Genomic DNA, 14,892 nt, shown 5'->3' with positions numbered 1-14,892 from the left:
AAACAGCAAGATACCACTACATGCCTGTTGGAATGGCCAAAATCTGTAACACTGACAACACCAAATTCCGGCAATGATGTGGAGCAGCAGGAACTCTCATTAGTTGCTGGTGGGAATGCATAATGGTACAGCCACTGTGGGAGACAGTGGGGCAGTTTCTAACTAAACTGTGTGATCCAGTAATTATGCTCTTTCGTTTTTACCTAAAGTAGTTGAAGAACTGATGTCCACACAAAAACCTGCACACAGATGTTCATAGTATCTCTCTTCATAATTCCCATATTTGGAAGCAACCAAGATGTACTTTAGTAGGTGAATGGATAAGCTGTGCTACATCTGTACTGTGGATTATTATTCAGCACTAAAAAGATATGAAGTGTCAAACTATGAAAAGACATGGGGGAAATGTAAATGCATATCACTAATGAAAGAAGCCCAGCTGAAAAGGCTGCATATTATATGATTCCAATTACATGACATTGTGGAAAAGGCAAAACTATGGAGACAATAAAAGAATCAGTGTTTGCTAGGACTTGATGGAGAGGGAGGGATGAATAGGCTGAGCACGGAGGACTTTAGAGTCTGTGTACAGTACTGCAATGGTGTTTATACATCAGCATACATTTACCAAAATCCATAGAGTGCACCACATTAAGAGTAAACCCTAATGTAAACTGTGGACTTCATGTGATGATGCGTCACTGTAGATTCATTGATAGGAAATGTACCACTCTGGAGCAGATGTTGATAGAGGAAGAGATTGTGTGGTGTAGAGGTAGGGGGTATATGGGAAATCTCTATACCTTCCTCTCAATTTTGCTTTGAACCTAGTGAAACTTCTCTAAAAAAATGAAGTTTATTAATTTTTTAAAAGTTTCAAAAAGGAATTGAAGCAGTATGTAATTAGTCATATAATTTCGAGCAATTCAAGTTTATTTGTGCTTCGGACAGCGTAGATTTGGAGTACTTAGAAAAGATTACTGATTAAGAGAGGTACGCTTGCTTACATTATGCCTGTTATTCATGTATCAAAAATAAAAACTTCAGCTTATTGTCACTGTTACCAATCACAGATTCCTATAATCTGCACACCATAAGAATTACTGATCACTTGATCCATTCTTGAGTCTCCTGCTTTGTTCTATGTTGCCCTTAACCCCTTGGCCTAAAACTAATCTTAATCTCTTATTCTAAATACTTGTGAACAGTGGCTTTCTCAGCCCTAAAGCACAATAAGTAGTAAGAGTCCATGTTACAAATGAGAAGACATTATAGTTATGCCTTCATACTACTTAATTGGTCTTTAACTCATCAACTTATTGCCTGTTCTACACCTTCTCCTGGCCCCAAGCTACTGGTTAAGCCAACAGTGCATGGTTCTCTACCCTCAGACGTACACCTTCTACTGTAACCTTGTTTGACTCATGGATTCTGTATCTGTGAAAAGAATCTAACGGAAATTCTAAAAACAAGAATTAAGTGGTCTTATCTCAAATTGTGTATTATTTAGGGAGATACCTTAATTGCCAAGTTTAATTTTTTCCACATATAGATTGTATTTCTGAAAAGGTTTTGAGAGGTAATTGCTGAAGATACTTTTTCTATTTTAGATGAGCAAGTTGTTATGGGCAACAAGCTTCTTGTATATATTAGGTAAGAGATCTGTTTTAAAAAAATTTATCTGTGTGTGTGCTCCTTCCATAACCGCCCCCCCACCCTGTATTCTTATAGGTATCGTCATCTCCTGTATGTATAGTGCTTTCCATGTTTCCGTGTTCGCATGTACGGTATGATTCTCAACCGTGGGTGATTTTGTGCCCCCTCAGTGAACCCCCCTCCCACCCCGTTTTTTTGCCATGTCTAGAATCATCTTTGTTTGTCACAGCTGGGGCTGGGGGAGGGATGCTCCTGGCATCTTGGGGGTGGTGGCCAGAGATGCTGCTGGCGTCCTGCTGTGCACAGGGTAGTCCACACAATGAAGAATTGTCTCTGTCAAAATATCAATAAGACTGAGGTTGAGAAAGCCTGGCGGTAGAGTATTTTACTTTTACTACTGTCAACTCTGCGATATGTGTTGTCTCTGTTTTATATAAAAGGGCAAGAGATGTGTTTAGATCATGAGAAAGTTAGTGACAGAGGCTAAGCTGTGAACTGTTTATCTCCTTACTCTCCAAACAGGAGACTGTGCAGGCTCAGAATTGTGTCCTGATAGAACTTTTAGACAGATGATTGGCTGCCAGGCTAGCAGGCAGGAAGGTGGCAGAACCTGCCAGAGTGTTATTTTAGCTCCTATCTAGTGTCAGAGTTAGCTTTGAGACCTGTTTCACACTTGTTACATTGATTCTTAAGAACAGTACAGCATCTTCCTGGTACTCTATTATCTGTACTTTGCACTTCTTAGAAGATGCTGTCTCTAATCCAACGTTCAGAATTGATGACTAGTTCAAGATCAGTCTCCGCCCCCCCACCTCCGCCAATGAGGACATACTCAAAAGACATCTTTATAGTTCAGCCCACAAGGCATAATCCATAAAGCATTAGCTGTAAGGAGGGTCTGATTTAGAAGTAAAACTGAGCAGTTAATTTCTCATCAGGTTCTCCTCTCCCTGAAGACTTGTCCTATTGAGGGCATTTTCCAGACATTTGTTAGCCTAGCTCATTCCCTGGCTTTGATCACTGTTCTTAGAGCCACTGGCTCAAAGTCCCTGAGAACATTAGGCCTTTTGCTGGTAAATCATAGCGCAGTGGTGCCATTAGGCTTTTTCTGGTGCTGGGTGTAAGACTTTCAGTCTGTTCTCATTCCTTTTTGTCCACTTCTGTGGCCTGGGTTTTTCTTAGGAAAAAATGAGAAGAAGTGAAAGTGCTTACTCTGTCACAGGATCTCTTCTTTCACCACCATCCCTGTTGGCCCCAGTTTCTGAACGGGCTCTCACCTTGATCGAATTTGAACTTGACCTGACAAAAGCTGAGCCTGCTTAAAAATAAATGACTATGTGGGGTTTGAGAAACAGTGTGCTACCTGAAGTCAGCCCACTACAGGTGACCAACTCTGTTCTCTTTTCTTCTAGCTGTTGTCTTGCAGGCCGAGCCTATCCCCTTGGTGATATCCCTGAAGATCTTGTTCCCTTGGTTAAAAACCAGGTTGGTGCTATTTCCACAGCATTTTTACGATCCCTTCTTGTTAAATGCAAGAAAGAGGAACTGTAATTGAGAATTACGTATGAGTCAGGAGCTGTCTGCAGTGGTAGCAGAGAGCCTCCCGCCCATCACGGCCACCAGGAATTAGAGCTGAGACAGGTTAGAAAAGTTATTAAGTGGTAGCAATTTAGACCAAATTCGACCTGCCTTTATTTTGTCCAAATGGGAATCATTGCTTTAGCAAGATACTTTGTAAGGAGAGAAAATAATCAACATTTCTTTCAACTTGCAGGTTTTTGAATTTCTGATTCGCTTGCATTCGGCAGAAGCTTCCCCTGAGGAAGAAATCTACCCCTACATTCGGACTCTGCTACATTTTGACACAAGAGAATTTCTAAATGTTTTGGCACTGGTAAGAGATAATATGATTTTAAAGTGTTTTTAGAGGAAACAAAGTGATAAATTCTTTTTAATAGAAAGAAGGATGTGTATGCAGATACAATTTTTATGCCCTAACAGTGAGCAGTAAACATTTTAACATGTTTAATTTTGTTCTGCCTCCCATATTTCCTAATTCTTTATCTCCCTTCCTTCCCTTCCACTTCCCTCCCTCCCCTCCTCCCTCCCATCTTCCCCTGTGTCTGTCTCTTTCTGCCACATCCTTATCAAAAAGTTAAAGCAGTATTAGATATGTGTAGCATGTTTGGTTTCATAAATTACAGTAGTTGGCATACTTAATATGGAAGAAGGCTCTGATGGACTTGTAATGATGATGACTGTGGAAGTCACTGGAGTCTAAATGGAACACGGAAGCTTCCTGCTGAAAAAGTGACGTTATACATATTTAATTAAAGATGGATTTGAGTGAGCCAGGTTCTCCGTGCAAATACTCCCAAGGGACTAATTACATAACACATAATATATCGTTCCAATTAAATAGGATTATAATGTTTTTTAAAAATCTTTTGATAACATGAACAGAGTTTATATTACAGTGTTTAGTGAAGCCGGAGCCTCACAATGTATAAGACGCACACAAATGTTATATATACAAAGTATTTAGAGAAGAAAGACCAGAAGGAAATACACCTAAATATTGTTAGTGATTAACTGTGAAATGGGGCAAATTTCTCTAATGATCGTACATTTATAAGTTGAATAATGTAATAAACTGTTAAAAAAAATGCCTGTGAGAAGGAAAAGATTCCCAATTATATTATACTTTTAATTGGTTTATTTGAATATCTGACTTCAGAAGTGGTCATTTTAATTGCACAGAAAGAAGGGAGAAGAGACTTAGAAGTGGAAGTCCTACCTAGTTGGTTTAAGAAACCTTAGAGAAGGGGCGCCTGGGTGGCTCAGTGGGTTAAAGCCTCTGCCTTCGGCTCAGGTCATGATCTCAGGGTCCTGGGATCGAGCCCCACATCGGGCTCTCTGCTCTGCGGGGAGCCTGCTTCCTCCTCTCTCTCTGCTTGCCTCTCTGCCTACTTGTGATTTCTCTCTGTCAAATAAATAAAATATTAAAAAAAAAAAAAGAAAAAAAAAAGAAACCTTAGCGAACACAAGGGTACTTGCTATCCAGCATGTAGAAAATGAGAAAGAGAAAGTCGTGAGCAGGGTTACAGAAAGAGTGGTGGAGAGCAACAAAGAATTCTAACTCATTTTCATTTTTTTAAGGGCTCTGGTAGCACTGAAGACCATGTGGAATTGTGCTGACATCTGAATGATGTTATGAGGATTGACAATAAGGCTGTAGTACAATCTCATTTGCCTGACAAATAGTTGAGCACCTAGTATATCACATGGCCTGTACTGTCTGGGGGGTGTACCATTGGCTTACAAGCTCTAAAGCCTGTGTTGGTGGAGAATGTAGAGGATGTAGACTTTGAGATCAGTAATTACGCACAACACAGTGCTGCCATTGGGGAAGTGCAGGATGCTGTGCTCACACCTACGAGAGCATCTCATGGGAGGTTTGTTAAGGAAGGTTTCTTATAGGAAATGATGTCCATGTGAGTCTCAAAGGATGAATAGAAGTTAGGTTAAGGTTAGGGAAAAATATTCTTGGAAGGACAAAATATATAAAAAGACCTGGAAACAAGACAGAGCAAGGTAGGCTCAAGGAATTGGGGGAAAAATAATCAGTATAGCCACATCCCAAAGTGTACGGAAGCCTATAGTGAGAAACAAATCTGAAGAGGTAGGTGGAGACTGAGTTTTGTAACCCATGGTGAGAAGTTTGGATTTTATGCTGGAACAGTAGGTAGCCACTAAAACACTTTAGGTAAAGGAATATCATGATTTATAGTTTAGGAAAATTCCGTCTGACTATTGTATGAAAATGGGTTGAAATAAGACAACTTTAAAGGCAAGAAGATCTGTTAGCAAATTTTTGTACTTATCTAAGTAGAAGGTAAGGGTGCCTGGGTGGCTCAGTGGGTTAAGCGTCTGCCTTTGGCTCAGGTTATGATTCCAGAGTCCCAGGATTGAGCCCCACATTGGTCTTCCTGCTGGGTGGGGAGTCTGCTTCTCCCTCTTCCTCTGCCCCTCCCCCTTCCTCTGCCCCTCCCCCTTCCTCTGCCCCTCCCCCTGTTCTTTCTCTCTCTCTCTCTCTCAAATAGATAAAATCTTAAAAAAATAGGTAGAAGATTAAAGGTGACTTGAATTAGGGCAGTGACTCCCGGTATAATAAGACGTGAAAGGATTTGAAAGATGTTTTAGGAAGCAAATTGACCTTAAACTTGGGACTTACTGCACAGTTGGATGTGAAGGATGACAAATGGGAAGCATCAAAAATTCCTAGATTTCTGATTTGGTTAACTGGGTGTATAGTGGTTTATATATTCAGTAGGCAATCAGGAGAAACCAGTTTCTCGGGAGATGAAGGGGTAGGACAGGGCTGTGGTTAGGGATAGGGGGAGTACAGATATTAATTCTCCTTTGGATTTAATGAATTTGAAATACCTAAAAGATATGTGGAGGTTTTCTTCCGTACTTGTATCAAGTGTTGGCTGCAAGCCCAAGTACCAGAGCTGGAGAAATTGGTAAGGCCTAGGATCTGAAATCCTGAATTCACTACCTATTTTGCCATGATTGATTGATAATATAACTTTCCTAATTCAGTTAATATATCTTAATAAAAACATTTTCTGGGAGACACAAAATAATTTACATGATAGATTTTTAAATCACATTTTACCACCTTTTTTGATTTAGGAATATTTTTTCAAGTAAAGTTTTAAAATTTAACTTCCTTGAGGTATAATTTATGCAAAATGTAGTTCATCCATTTCAAGAGAAGACTTTGACAAATGTATAGTCTTGTAACCTCTCCTGCAATCTAGATATGAAACACTTCCATGACACTTGCAGTTTTGTAGTTAGTCTCAAACCCCATCCACTGCCAGTTCCCAATTTCCTTTCTAACACTGAAATTTTGCCTTTTCCAGAATGTCCTATAAATAAAATCATAAGCTTTGTAGTTTTGGGAGGCTTCTTTCACTTAAAATAATGCTTTTGATATTTATCAATGCTGTTGCTTATATATCAAAAGATTGTTCCCTTTTTTTGAAGTTTTTATTGAAATTCCAGTTAGTTAACATACAGTGTAATATTAGTTTCAGGTGTATGGCATAGTGACCCGGTACTTCCATGAACTCATGCTCATCACAACATGTATACATACACCTTCATCCCAACCCCCGGTTTCCCCCATCCCTGCCCACCTCACCTCTGGTAACCATTAGTTTGTTCTCTAGAGTTAACAGATCGCTTTTTGGTTTGCCTCTCTCTCTTTTATTCCCTTTGCTTGTTTGTTTTGTTTCTTAAATTCCACATATGAGTGAAATCATATGGTATTAGTCTTTCCTTGACTTCGTTCACTTAGGTAATACTCTCTAGCTAGAGAGCATTACAATGTGCCATTGTAAATGGCAAGATTTCATTCTTTTTTTATGGTTGAGTACTATCCCATTGTGTGTATATACCATATCTTTTTTCTCCATTCATCAATCGATGAACACTTGAGCTGTATCCATAATTTCGCTATCGTAGCTAATGCTGCTATAAACATCAGAATGCATGTATCCCTTTGATTTAGTATTTTTTGTATTCTTTGGGTAAATAAATACTCAGTTGTGCAATTGCTGGGTTGTGGGATAATTCTAATTTTAACATTTTGAGGAACCTCATACTCTTTTCCATCATGGTGGCACCAGTTTGCACTCCCATCTCCACATCCTTGCCAACACCTGTTGTTTCTGTGTTGTTGATGTTAGCCATTCTGACAGGTGTGAGGTGATACCTCATTGTAGTTTTTGATTACATTTCCCTGATGATAAATGAGGTTGAGCATCTTTTCATGTGTCTGTTGGCTGTCCGTATGTCTTCTTTGGAGAAATGTCTATTCATGTCTTCTGCCCATTTTTTAATTGTATTTGTTTTTTTTTAGGGGTTGAGTTTTAAAAGTTCTTGATGTATTTTGGATATTAACTCTTTATCAGATACATCATTTGCAAATATCTTCTCCCATTCCATAGGTTGCCCTTTAGTTTTATTGATTGTTTCCTTCACTGTCCAGAAGCTTTTTAATTTAATGTAGTCTCAGTAGTTAATGTTTGGTTTTGTTTCCAGTACCTCAGGAGACACATCTAGAAAAAAGTTGCTATGGCTGATGCCCAAGAAGTTACTGCCTGCACTCTCCCCTAGGACTTTTTTGGTTTCTGGTCTTATATTTAAGTCCTAATTCATTTTGAGTTAATTCTTGTGTATGGTGTAAGAAAGTGTTCCAGTTTCATTCTTTTGCAGGTGGCTGTCCAGTTTTCCCAACACCATTTGTTGAAGACACTGGTTTTTTTCCCCATTGGATATTCTTGCCTGCTTTGTTGAGAATTGTGGGTTCATTTGTGGGTTTTCTATCCTGTTGCATTGGTCTACATGTCTGTTGTTGTGTCAGTACCATAGTGTTTTGATTACAGCTTTGTACTATAAAGTCCAGAACTGTGATGTCTATAGCTTTGCTTTTTTTTTGTTTTTCAAGATTGCATTGGCTATTTAGGATCTTTTTGTGATTCCATACAAACTGTAGGATTGTTTGTTCTAGCTCTGTGAAGAATGCTGTTGGTATTTTAATAGGGATTGCATTAAATCTATCGATTTCTTTGGGTAGTAGAGATTTTAACAATATTTTTCTAGGGGTGCCTCGGTGGCTTAGTCAGTTAGGCATCTGTCCAGGGTCCTGGAATGGAGCCCTGCATTGGGCTCCTTACTCAGTAGGGAGCCTGCTTCTCCCTCTCCCTCTAACAGTTGCTCCCTCTGCTATCTCTCTCAAATAAATAAATAAATAAAAACATTAAAAAAAAAATAACTGTTTTTCCCATCCATGAGCATGTAATAGCTTTCCATTGTGTCATCTTCAGTTTCTTCCATCAGTATTTTATAGTTTTCAGAGTACAGGTCTTTCACCTCTTTCTTTAAATTTATTTCTAGATATCTTACTGGTTTTGGTGGGCTTGATTCCTTAATTTCTCTTTCTGCTGCTTCATTATTGGTGTTTAGAAATGCAACAGATTTCTGTACATTTATTTTATATACTGCAACTTTACTGAATTCGTTCATCAGTTCTAGCAGGTTTTGGTTGAGTCTTTAGGGTTTTCTATATATAGTGTCATGTCATCTGCAAATAGTGACAGTTTTACTTGTTCCTTGCTGATTTGGATGCCTTTTATTCCTTTTTGTTATCTGATTGCTAAGGCTAGAACTTCTAGTACTATGTTGAATAAAAAAGGTGAGAGTGGACATCCTCATTTTTTTCCTGACCTAGAGGAAAAGCTGCCAGTTTTTCTCTATGTAGGATGATATTAACTGTGGGCTTTTCATATATGGCCTTTTTTATGTTGAGGTATGTTTCCTCTAAACCTCCTTTGTTGGCAGTTTTTATCATGAATGGTTGTTGTACTTTGTCAAAGGCTTTTTCTGTATCTGTTGAAAGTATCATATGGTTCTTATCCTTTCTTTGGTTAATATGATGTATCACATTGATTGACTTGTGAATTTTGAACCAGCAACCCGGGAATAAATCTATTTGATCACTGCGAATGATTTTTCTTTAATGTATTTTGGATTTGGTTTATTGACATTTCATTGAGAAATTTTACATCTGTGTTCCTCAGGAATATTGGCCTGTACTCTTTTTTTTTGTGATGTCTATCTGGTTTTGGCATCAGGGTAATGCTGGCCTCATACAGTGAATTTGGAAATTTTACTCCCTTTTCTATTTTTTTGGAATAGTTTGAGAAGAATAGGTATTAACTCTCCTTAAAATGTTTTAAGTAGCTATTAACTCTTCTTTAGAATTTGCCTGAGAAGACATCTGGTCCTGAATTTTTGTTTGTTGGGAGTTTTTTTAATTATTAAGTTTCTTTGCTGGTTATTGGTCTATTCGAGTTTTCTATTTCTTCCTATATCAGTTTTGGTAGTTTATATATTCCTAGGAATTTATCCATTTCTTCTGGGTTGTACATTAGTGCATATAGTTGTTCATAACATTCTTTTATAATTGTTTGTGTTTCTGTGGTGTTGGTTATTATTTCTTTGCTCTCGTTTGTGATTTTATTTAATTGGGTCCTTTCTCTTTTGTTTTTGATAAGACTGGCTAGGGGTTTATCAATTTTATTAATTTTTTCAAAGAACCAGCTCCTGGTTTCATTGATCTATTGCTCTTTTAGTTTCTATATCATTTATTTCTCCTCTAATCTTTATTATTTCCTTCCTATTACTGTTTTGGGATTTGTTTGTTGTCCTTTTCCTAGCTCATTTAGGTGTTAAGATTGTTTGAGATTCTTCTTGCTTTTTGAGGTGGGCCTACTATGTATTACTGTGTACTTCCCTCTTAGAACCACTTCTGCTGCATCCCAAAGCTTATACCGTTGTGTTTTCATTTTCATTTGTGTCCATGTATTTTTTTAGTTTCTTCTTTTGATTTTCTGGTTCACCTGTTCATTGTTGTGTTGCATGTTGTTTCACGTCCTTGTATGAGTGGTCTTACCAGACTTTTCTTACGGTTGACTTCTAGTTTCATAACATTGGGGTCAGTAAAGGGGTGTGGTATGATTTCAGTCTTTTTGTACTTATCGAGACCTGTTTTGTTACCTAATAGGTTATGATTTATTCTAGAGAATATTCCATGTGCTCTAGTTCCATGGTCTAGTGTGTCATTCAAAACCACTGTTTCCTTGTTGATTTTTCTGTTTAGATGATCTGTCCATCAGATAAGTGGGGTGGTAAAGTCCCCTACTATTATTGTATTATTAATAGTTCCTTTATGTTTGTTATTGTGTTATATATTTGGGTGCTACCATTTTCAGTGCATATAAACATTTACAATTGGTATATCTGGTTGGATTGTTCCCTTTATTATTATATAGTGCCCTTTTTGTCTCTTGTTACAGTCTTTGTTTTAAAAGTCTAGTTTGTGCAATATAAGTATTGTTACTCCAGCTTTCTTTTGACATCCATTTGCATGATCAGTATTTCTCCATCTCCTCACTTTCAATCTGAAGGTATCTTTAGGTCTAAAATGACTCTCTTGTGGGCAGCATATAGATAGGTCTTGTTTTCCTATCCATTCTGACACCCTATGCCTTTTGATTGGAGCATTTAGTCCATTTATATTCAGAGTTATTATTGATATGTATTTATTGCCATTTTATTACTTGTTTTGGAAGATTTTTCTCTGATCCTTTCTTTCTCTCATGTTTTACTGGTTTTCTTTCGTGATGTATTTGGATTTCTTTCTCTTTATTCTTCATGTGTTTATTAGGGGGTTTTGATATTGGTTACCATTAGGTTTGTATATTACCTCTTTTGTAAATAGCAGTCTGTATTAAGTTGATGGCTGTTCAGATCGGCACTGATTCTTTTTTCTACACATTTTGAGTATATGTTATTACATTTTATATCCTTTTTTGTGTGTGAGTCCTTGACTGAATTTTACAGAAATATTCATTTTTACTGCTTTTTGTTTCCTGCATTTATACTGTCACTTTTGTTTTCTCCTTTCCACTCGAAGAGTCCCCTTTAATATTTCTTGCAGGGCCGGTTTACTCATCACAAACTCTTCTAGCTTTTGTCTGGGAAACTCTTTATCTCTCCTTCTATTCCAAATGGTAGCCTTGCTGGATAGAATATTCTTGGCTGCAGATTTTTCCTAGTCAGCATTTTGAATGTATTGTGCCACTCCCTTCTGGCCTGCCAAGATTTCTGTTGAAAAATCTCTTTGAAAAGAAAACCCTAGCCTTATGGGTTTTCCTTTGTAAGTTAATGGCTTCTTTTGTTGCTTTTAAGATTTTTTTTATCACTATATTTTGCCATTTTAATTACAGTATGTCTTGGTTTTGGCCTGCTTTTGTTGATTTTGATGGGAGTTCTTTCTGCCTCTTAGATCTGTAAGTCTGTTCCCTTCCCCAGATTAGGGAAATTTTTAGCCATTATTTCTTAAAATGAATTTTCTGCCCCCTTTTTTTCTCTTTCTTCTTCTAGATGCCTTTAATATGAATGTTATTATATTTAGTAGAGTAACTGAGTTCCCTGAGTCTATTCTTGTTGCATAATTTTTTTCTCCCTTTTGTTCAGCTTCATTGCTTTCTGTTACTGTTTCTTCTAGGTCATCAATTCATTCCTCAGCTTCTTCCAGCCTGCTGTTCATTGCATCAAATGTGTTTCTAATCTCGTTTATTATGCTCTTCATCTTTCCTTTTTAACTCTTTTATGTTTATGGTAAGGGTCTTATTGATGTCTTCTGTTCTTTTCTCAAACCCAGCGGGTAGTCCTATGATTGTTGCTTTAAATTCTCCATCAGGCATGTTACATGTATCTGTTTCACTTAGCTCTCTGGCTGTTATTTCTTGCTCTGTCTTGTTCTTTCATTTAGGATAAATTCCTGTCTTCACATTTTGTCTAAATTGCCACCGCCTTATAAGGGTTAGAAAAGCCAGTTATGTGTCCTGCACCTGGAAGTAATGGCCTTATGATGAAGAGGTCATGTAGTGTCCAGGGCCTGTCACTTCAGGGAATATCATCAGTGTGTACTCTGTGTGTTCTGTTGTGTTCTGTTCTGGCTGCTTTATCCTTCATGCCAGTCATCTGCCGAGACTCTCCTTGCTTGCTGTGGGCATTGTTTCATCCCTGGCCTGAATGTGGCGAGTTTTAACTAGGTTTACTCTGATCTGCTTGTGAAATGAGACCTGTCACCACCCACACTGGAACTGAGGCCCTGCAAAACTCTCTGGTCAGGCGACTTAGTGTGGGTAGGGATTTATGCTGGTCTTCTTGGGGAGGGGCCCACCAAGCTGGGACTGAGGCAAATATGACTGAGAAGGGCAGTTCTACTAGACCTCAGAGGGGTTGGGCTTGGGTGAAAGCAAGTTAGGCAGCCAGTGTTACCTGCAAGTGGCTCTGTGTTTATACTGAGTTGTGGCACCAGCCAGCTCCTTTCTTCCTGGAGGGGTATGCCCATGAACATTGCCTCTCAGGGATATGCTCAAGAAGAGCAAATAATCTCCCACTGTGTCCCCAGGCACTCTTCAGATTGCTGTTTCCATGGTATCTGCCCCCAAATTGATTGTCTGCCTTCTCTCCAGGAGTACTGCAGTACCTTCTAGGCTCTATCCCCGCCAAGCCTGCTGACCTTTAAAATTCCAGGCTTTAAGCCCTACTGGTTACAACAAGTCATAAAACTCAGCCCATCTCATTTTCTAAGCCAGTGGTTCTAGGGAAATGTTTTCCTTATGCATTCCCCTGGGTGCTTCTCTCTCTCTCTCTCACTCTTATTCTCACTTCTGTGTGACCTCCCTCCCTCCTCTTCACAGCAGCTTCAACCCTTTGCTCCCCTAAACCACATGTCCATGCTTTATGCCTTCTTCAGTGTAGCCTCTTTTCTCCCTTTAGTTGTAGAGTTTGTTCTGTCAGTCTTCAGGTCAATTTCTGGTGTATGTAGGATGATTTGATAGTTACCTAGTTGTATTTGTGGGACTAGGCGAGCCTAGGGTCCTTCTGCTCTGCTGCCATCTTCTTCCAAACCAGGTTTTTCCTTTTTATGACTGTATAATTTTCCATTTTATGGGTATACAATTTGCTGATCTGTTCACCAGTAGATGGTCGTTGGAGTTGTTTTGTGTTTTAGACTCTTATGAATACAGCTATTATGAACATCTACATAGAGGCCTTTGTATGGACATATATTTTTGTTTCTCTTGAGTAAATACTAAAATCTAGAATTGTTGGGTCTTTTGTTAAATATATTCTTTTACTTTGTCAGAAACTGACATGCTGTTTTCTAAAGTGGTTCTACCATTTTACATTCCTACTAGAAGTATAGATGAGTATCAATCAGTTCCTTCATCTCACCAACACTTGGCTATAGTTGATCTTTTTAAATTGACCATTCTAAAAGGTATATGGTGGTATCTCGTGTCTTTTATCTATATTTTCCTTCTGACTAATGATATTAAGCATCTTTTCATTAAAATAGATTAGTAGAGAAGATATGTTTGTCATCTGTATATTCTCTTTGGTGAAATATCTGTTCATTTTTTTTAATTGCGTTTATTTTCTTGTCTGGTTTTAAAAGTTCTTTACAAATTTTAAATACAAGTTCTTTATCAGATTACATAAGCTTAGCAAATGTTTTCTACCAGTCTAGTGTGTCTTTAAAGACCAACAGTTTTGTTCAAAGATACCACTCAGAATTGATTGTTTTGGGTGGTTTTTACCATGTATACTGTAGGCCTTTTCAGGGTGTCAATTCATGTCTTTATTTCAAGAAAGTTTTCTTGAATTACAGATTTAAGTGCTTTTTCTACTGCATTATTTTGTATTTTGAATTAAACTGCAATTATTTGTGTGTTGTATTTTCTTTATCTTCTTTGTCACCTTTTCTCTGATCTGTTTTACTTTTTTATTTAAAAATTTCATTTTCTTAGTTCTTTTCATTTATGTTTTCTAGTTCTCCTATTTTGCTTCTGGTCATGGGTGGCTTGTATGCCTTTGTACTTCACAAACTGTGTCATTCTCCATTAGGACATCTTTGCATGTTATTCCTGTCACCAAACATTGTATAAGTAGAAGCATCTTTGTGGAATGATAATGTTTTAATAGTGATACACCATGGTAGTGGCAGCTGTTAACTTCAACCAAAATATGTCATTATGTATATCATAATATTCATACTGTGGTATATTACCATTTAATTATATTTATAGAAGTAAATGTTCAGTATCTGTTTTAAAGTAGTGAGTACATGCTGCCAAAAAGGAAAATAGATGAGAAGTTCTTTTTTACTAGCTATCACTGCTGTTGCTTTTTTTTTTTTTTTAAGATTTTATTTATTTATTTGACAGAGATCCCAAGTAGGCAGAGAGGCAGGCAGAGAGAGAGAGAGAGAGAGGAGGAAGCAGACTCCCCACTGAGCAGAGAGCCCAATGTGGGGCTCTATCCCAGGACCCTGGGATCATGACCTGAGCTGAAGGCAGAGGCTTTAACCCACTGAGCCACCCAGGTGCCCCTCTGCTGTTGCTTTTTAATACAGATGTTAATTCTCCATGATTTTGTGTTTTCGTTGAATAGCATTTGTATTAGCAGATAATATCATCTATTTGTATCTGCAAAGTGACCTCTCACTTGGGCAAGATGGGGTCAGGGTAGAGTTATGTATTTGTGTTAGCGTATTCATGTTTGTTGTTTTTGTAAACCTGCAGA

General features: G+C 37.9%; 1 protein-coding gene across 5 annotated transcripts in view; it reads left to right on the top strand.

Annotated features, from left to right (window-relative positions):
• The window catches only part of VPS8 (VPS8 subunit of CORVET complex), a 270,200-nt gene that overhangs the window by 121,922 nt on the left and 133,386 nt on the right, over positions 1 to 14,892 (top strand). For all 5 annotated transcript variants that reach the window (XM_046002698.1, XM_046002699.1, XM_046002701.1 and 2 more), the window contains 3 exons: positions 1,611 to 1,653; positions 3,069 to 3,141; positions 3,431 to 3,550. In XM_046002698.1, the coding sequence (XP_045858654.1) occupies positions 1,611 to 1,653; positions 3,069 to 3,141; positions 3,431 to 3,550 (236 nt within the window). The remainder of the gene's footprint in view (positions 1 to 1,610; positions 1,654 to 3,068; positions 3,142 to 3,430; positions 3,551 to 14,892) is intronic.

This window comes from Meles meles, chromosome 4 (genome assembly GCF_922984935.1).
Source record: "Meles meles chromosome 4, mMelMel3.1 paternal haplotype, whole genome shotgun sequence".
NCBI lineage: Eukaryota > Metazoa > Chordata > Mammalia > Carnivora > Mustelidae > Meles > Meles meles.
Note: the sequence above shows the minus strand (reverse complement) of the source record. Positions and strands in the feature narration are given on the sequence as shown.